This window comes from Ipomoea triloba, chromosome 3 (assembly GCF_003576645.1).
Source record: "Ipomoea triloba cultivar NCNSP0323 chromosome 3, ASM357664v1".
NCBI classification, from domain to species: Eukaryota; Viridiplantae; Streptophyta; class Magnoliopsida; order Solanales; family Convolvulaceae; genus Ipomoea; species Ipomoea triloba.
In genome coordinates this window covers 4106977-4114124 of record NC_044918.1, presented here as the reverse complement: position 1 = coordinate 4114124, position 7148 = coordinate 4106977, and the positions used below count along the sequence as shown (strand labels likewise).

Genomic DNA, 7148 nt, shown 5'->3' with positions numbered 1-7148 from the left:
ATTGTTCATTTGTTCATGAGTTGGATATTATAATTGGATATAATTTTCATATGATACATCAATTTGGATATAATTGTTACACATCATAAAGACTTAGCACTGAATTTACAAAATTTAAAAGTTTAGATATAAAATTGTTACAAATTATAAATATTTGGGGTCTTTTTTTTTCACCAATAAACTTTTCTTAATTTAATTTGTTTTGAACAAATTGAGTTACATTATAATTTTAGGACTTCAACAATAAAGGTTTTTGGTCACGTTGGGTAAATGGATGATCCACCGTAAATTTTGACGAATTTGTCATTTACGCCCATTTAACCATAGCCAAAACGCTATTATTATTATTTTGTTAATCAATAGGTTGGAGCAGTGATTTGCTCCAAACCACTAGAACCCTAGACGTCAAGCAGCATTTGGGGTTGGTTTTTTGGGGTTTGTTTCCCCAAAATGCCCTCTTTATTTATATAATAATAATAACAATAATTACTCGTCCAACTTGCACGGAAAAACCTAACAAAAAGAATTAGATCATTGAGGATGCTTTGAAACATTGATTAAATAAATTGGCGAATTGGTTGCTGCAGACTTTTCCCAAAATCTCACTCTAGTGATTTTCTTAATTAAAAAATAAATAAATTAATTTATAATTTCACTACTTTACTGAATATGTCATTGTAGCGTTTCTCCCCATATACACACACACACACGTACCGGTCCCTCTTACACGCCAGCCAGCTTGTATAAACAGGCGGGCTAAATAGAGCGCGCATATATATATGCGTTGAGTAATAGGCCAAGGAAGCTATTTAGTGTGATTAGCTAACTGGAACTGGAAGAAATGGAAGCTCAAAGACCACATGCCGTCTGCATTCCTACCCCAGCTCAAGGCCACATAGGCGCCATGCTCAAGCTAGCTAGCTAAGCTTCTTCATCACAAAGGCTTTCACATTACTTATGTTCTCACTCAACTCAACTACACCCACATCATGCAAGCTAGAAACTTCCGCCCTCTCAATCAAACGCCCACCTTCCGCTTCGACGGCATTCCCTAAAGGGAAACCCGCAATAGCGCAATAGATATGGCCGAGATCGTCTTTTCGGTTTCCAAGAATTGCTCTGCTCCGTTCAAGGCGCTGATTCATAAGCTGAACGCCCTAGCGTCTTCGTCGTCGTATGTTCCTCCGGTTTCTTGTATAGTTTCCGATGCTTGTATGTCTTCGACCACTATTGGAGCTTGGGATTCCGGCAGCAGTAATGTTTTGGCCGTTTAGTGGCGTCGGGACTATGCTCCACCTACACTCTCCTCACCTCCGCGACAAGGTATCAATAAACAAAGGTATGAAAAATCTCTCTTAGCTTAAAAGGCAAAGGACTAGTTAGGAGGTTATAGTTTATTTCAACAAATACCAATTTTGGTTCCACGACTAATAGCAAAATGATAATTTTGGTTCATATGTTAAATTTCTACCAATTTTGATTATACTACTATTATTTTAGTACCAAGGTATTTAAACTCATCGATCACAATTCACAATTCTCATCCTCAAATTAAGATAAAATGAGGAGAAAAACTGCAAATTTTGATCAATCTTAGGACTTAAAGATATTTATTCATGCTTAAATTGGGATATTGAGTTGAAAAGGATGAAAATACCTTTAAAAATTTTAGATTTTGGCATGTTTTAAACGGATGAGTGACCGGCACGATGAATTTTGACACTAAAACAATAGTCATGGGACCAAAATTGGTACTAAAACAATAATCGTGGGACCAAAGTTGATAGAAATTAAACATGTGGACCAAAATTGTCATTTTGCTAATAGTCGTGAGACCAAAATTAGTATTTGCTCTAGTTTATTTTAAACTACTCATAAACTATAGGTTCTGTTTGGTAATGTTTTCAAAATAAGCTAGTAGATTCAAATAAGAGTTTATTTTGAAACGGCTACCTAATATAACTTTTCAAAAATAAGCTAGTAGTTTCCTAACTTTTTTTTAATCTGTGTCCTTATTATTTTAAATAAATGACATCCTTCTCACTTCCAATTAAAATCATTTTGCCTTTTCTCTTCTCCTATATTGTTATCCATCCTTTATTATTATTATTATTATTATTATTATTATTATTATTATTATTTTAAGATTGCTTATCTTTTATATATATATATATATATCCACATTGATGTTATTATGGACACATTTGCACTACATAATTATATTTGGAAGAATTTACAAGATGACATGATGTTTAATGTGTTAATAGTTCCATTTCAAAATGTTAAATTTTAATAGGTAAACAAACCTATTTAAATTTAAAACTATTTAAATTTTATGAAGATGTCTTTTTTAATCTTTTTACATTTATCAGTAGGGCTGTTAACGAACGGAGGCTATTCGTGTTCGTTTATTAAGGATTTTGGAGTGTTTGTGTTCGTTTGTTAAGGTTTTTGAAAATCATGTTCGTGTCCGTTTGTTAAACATTCATTAGTGTTCGTTAACGTTCGCGAACATGTTCACAAACGTCTTCGCAAACATTAACAAACACGTTTACAAACATGTTCATTTATGTTCAGGAACACGTTCGTGAACACTTAATAACCAAACACCTGCACATGTTCATGAACATAATTTGTTCGTGAACAAGAAATAATCTATGTTCACGAACAATTTTATATATATATATATATATATATATATATATATATATATATATATATATTTATGTGTGTATGTATGTTTGTAAACATGTTCGCGAACATTACTAAACGAACACAAACGAGCTTGTTCACGAACATTTAGCAAATGAGCTTACCACTGTTCAAACTTTGTTCGTTTATTAACCGAGTTATAAATTTTGTTTGTTAATGTTTGTTTACCTTAATAAACGAACATAAACAAATGCTTACCGAGACCGAACACGAGTAGTTTGTCGAAAGCTCTGTTTGCTAACCGGCCTATTTATCAGCATATCAAAAAGTTAATTTTACCAAAGACTTTTAATCATAATCATCTAGTTTAAAAGCTCTTCAATTTTCAAATTCTAGCTTATAGCTTTTTAGCTTTCAACTACATTTTCAGCTAGGTTTGCCAAGCATAGCCTACAACATCAATTCTCCGACCAAGTATTGTTAGATTAAGCCCTTACCACTTACCAAAAGCTATAGCTAGTAGCTCCAACACAACAATATTTCCTTATAAACCTGTCGTCATATTTTTGAGACACAAGTGCTGGATTTGACCTTTAAACCTTTTACCGGCTTGATAGGTATCCTTCAATATAATATTTGCACAATCAAGATATCTTTTTTAATTTATACAGATGACTATGTTATTAATTGGATCCCAGGGGTCAAAAGTATTCATCTATGGGATATCCCAACCACTGCTTGGTCGCCGGATCCAAATGACCCCATAATTGACTACATGATTTCTCAAGTTTCAGAAAGCTACAAAGCTTCCGCTGTCATATTTCACACATTTGATGAGCTAGAACCCGAGGTGTGCAACGCATTGTGTTCTATGTTCAATCGAGCCTACACTATCGGACCCATTCCAATGCTTCTCAAGGGGTTTCCAGAAAGTGAAATCAACAAAATTGAATGTCATATGTGGGAAGAAGAACAAGATTGTTTTCAATGGCTAGATTCTAAAAATCCAAAATCGGTAGTCTATGTAAACTTTGGTAGCATGGCGGTAATCAATTGCTCATGATGATGCTACGATTGCAAGGAATCCGGACATTATTGATCACCCTCAATGATGTCCCAAATATGTCCATGTCCAATTCATTCCTTCAAGCTCTACAGGATTTCTCACATTAACCATCCCGTTAATGAGAATTTTGTTAACATGGATATAATATAAAACTAAGATTATAAAATACCGAATTGGCTTAGAAATTAATATTAATTTAATGGAAATTGTATTAGAAGAGAACAAATATAGAGGTTCTTGCCTGCAGTCTACAGAGTCGAGAAAGCTATTGTGAAGAAGTCAAATACCACAATAAAGTTGTTTGTTTTTGTTCTTGAGTCAAATACCAATTATATTTCTCTCTCCTCTGACTAAGCAGCTTTTGCTTTTTCCTTTTTTTTTTAGTTAAAAATGTAGGTTGATTACCTTTTTTAAAATCCTAATGAGAAGAAGGTAATCAGTTTAGTATTTTACATATTTTATTTCTACACATTTTTCTCAATAATTATTTAGTTTCTAAGTAGACTTTGATGTGTTCTTTCTATTAAGTTAATTCTTTTCTAACTTTGGTATATTATTTCGTGTTATATGTTAAATTTTGACATATTAAAGTGGGGTAAGTTTAACTTCCAGTTAGAGTGGTCTATTGACGTTCTTGGTTTGAGTCAATCAATATTAACAATTTAGACTATTTTAGGTCTTTTTTTCAACTAAGATCACAATGTAGGATTTACCTAACACACATTCTAAAATAGTAACGGTAGGTTTTTCTCGCCATCCACAAAACAAAGAGGTGCCAAATTTGTCCCACTACTAGATGGCCCAGGGTGTGCATTGAAAAAACAAAATGTACGTCCAATAGAGTATGTACGTAAGACAGACAAATTTGTACATATGAAAGATAAATCATCACTCACGTGTTATATCATATTTAAGCTGTGTCTGCAGATAGGGAGCCACTGGGGCATATATACAGGCTGGCTAAATATAGCATATATATGCGTTGGTTGAGGAATAGGCCAGGAAAGCTATTTAGTGTGATTAGCTAACTGCACTGGAACTGGAAGAAATGGAAGCCCAAAGACCACATGCTGTCTGCATTCCTGTCCCAGCTCAAGGCCACATAGGCGCCATGCTCAAGCTAGCTAAGCTTCTTCATCACAAAGGCTTTCACATTACCTATGTTCTCACTCAACTCAACTACACCCACATTATGCAAGCCAGAAACTTCCGCCCTCTCAATCAAACGCCCACCTTCCGCTTCGAAACCATCCCCGACGGCATTCCCGAGAGGGAAACCCGCAATAGCGCAATAGATTTGGCCGAGTTGGTCTGTTCGGTTTCCAAGAATTGCTCTGCTCCGTTCAAGGCGCTGATTCAAAAGCTGAACGTAGCGTCGTCGGAGGAGGATGTTCCTCCGGTTTCTTGTATAGTTTCCGATGCATGTATGTCGTCGACAACTATTGGAGCTGCCCAGGAGCTTGGGATTCCGGCAATAATGTTTTGGCCTTTTAGTGGCGTGGGGAGTATGCTTCACCTACAGTCTCCTCACCTCCGCGACAAGGTATCAATAAACAAAGGTATCAAAAATCTCACTTAGCTTATGCATGACATCAATTTTCCAATCAACTATTGCTAGATCAAGCTAAGCATTTACCACTTAGTCAAAACTCCCAAAAGTTATAGTTTGTCATCACATTTTTGCAAGAGCAAATACCAATTTTGGTTCCTTAAATATTATTAGCAAAAATGACGATTTTGATCCACGTGTTTAATTCTTATTAATTTTCATCCACGACTATTGTTTTAGTGTAAAAATTCATCACATTGGTTTCCCCTTTGTTTAAGACATGCCGAAATATGAAATTATGAAGAGTATTTTCGTCATTTTCAAATTAAGATCTCAATTTGAGCATGAATAAAGTAATTTAAACACTAAGACCGATCTCAATTCACAATTCTCTTTAACAATTTAAGGTAGGATAAGGAGGATTATTGCGAAATGGGTTCGATCTTAGGACTTAAATCTATTTATTCATACTAAAATTGAGATCGTAAGTTGAAAATGATGAAAATACCCTTAAAATTTTTAAATTTTGGCATGTCTTAAACGAAAGGGTGATCGGCGTGATGAATTTATTACTAAAACAATAGCTTTGATTAAAATTGGTACTAAAGTAATAGTCATGGATGAAAATTGGTAGAAATTAAACATGTGGACAAAAACTATTATTTTGATTATACTCGTATGATCAAAATCGTTTTTGCTCTTTTTGAGAAGCCTGGTATGGACTTAACCTTTAAGCCATTTACCAGCCTCTGCCTAACAGGTATATCCTCAATAAAATATAATATATGCTTCAAGATATCTTTTTCATTTTATGCAGATGACTATATTATTGATTGGATCCCGGGAGTTAAAAGTATTCGTTTAGGGGATATCCCAACCTCAGCTTGGTCGCCCGATCCAAATGACCCCATAGTTGACTACACAATTTCTCAAGTTTCAGGAAGCTACAAAGCTTCTGCTGTCTTATTTCACACATTTGATGAGCTAGAACCCGAGGTGTGCAACGCATTGTGTTCTATGTTCAATCGAGCCTACACTATCGGACCCATTCCACTGCTTCTCAAGGGATTTCCAGAAAGTGAAATCAACAAAATTGAATGTAATATGTGGAAAGAAGATCAAGATTGTTTTCAGTGGCTCGATTCTAAAAATCCAAAATCTGTAGTTTATGTAAACTTTGGTAGCATGGCAGTTACCAGCCCTGATAAGCTGGTAGAGTTGGCAATTGGGCTGTGCAAAAGCCAACAAAACTTCTTGTGGATCATCCGCCCCGAACTCATTTCTGGCGACGATTGGTCTGCAGTTCTCCCTCCCGAGTTTATGGATGCGATCAAGGGCGGCGGCAAAGGCTATGTGGCCAGTTGGTGCGATCAAGAACAAGTGTTGAATCACCCTTCCATCGGAGGGTTCATAAGCCATTGTGGATGGAATTCAATTGTAGAAAGTATGAGTGCCGGAGTGGCAATGATTTGTTGGTCATGTTTCGCCGAACAACAACTAAATCGTTTGTGTTGTTGCTCTCAATGGGGGTTTGGTCTAGAGATAGAGCTTGATGTTAATAGAGAGAATGTTGAAAGTGTGGTTAGAGAGCTAATGGAAGGAGAAAAGGGTAGAGAGGCAAAGCAGAAAGCAATGTTTTGGAAGAAGAGAGGTGAGGCAGCCACGGCTATTGGAGGCTCATCATATTTGAATTTGGATAAGATGATTGGGCAAATATTGATGAGTGGTGGCTGACAATTTTCAAATTGTGTTTAAAAGGCCGGGGAATTCAACTGTGTTATATTTAAAAGTCTAGTAGTACTTTTTAAATAAGCTAGTAATTACGTTCCGTTGTTTGTATTTTTCATTTTGTGTTATGATAAATAATTTGATATTGCAACA

At 35.4% G+C, this 7148-nt stretch overlaps 1 protein-coding gene across 2 annotated transcripts; it reads left to right on the top strand.

The window, feature by feature from the left end:
• Positions 1-1215: 1215 nt before the first annotated feature.
• Positions 1216-7148, top strand: LOC116012585 (7-deoxyloganetin glucosyltransferase-like). 2 transcript variants are annotated; one of them, XM_031252160.1, is made up of 3 exons: positions 1216-1339; positions 4646-5277; positions 6085-7148. In XM_031252160.1, exons 2-3 carry the CDS (start codon positions 4767-4769, stop codon positions 6999-7001), a joined length of 1428 nt encoding a protein of 475 aa, XP_031108020.1. In that variant the 5' UTR covers positions 1216-1339; positions 4646-4766; the 3' UTR covers positions 7002-7148. The 2 variants fall into 2 exon arrangements, with proteins under 2 accessions (XP_031108020.1, XP_031108019.1); XM_031252159.1 differs by lacking the exon at positions 1216-1339 and having other exon boundaries at positions 4340-5277.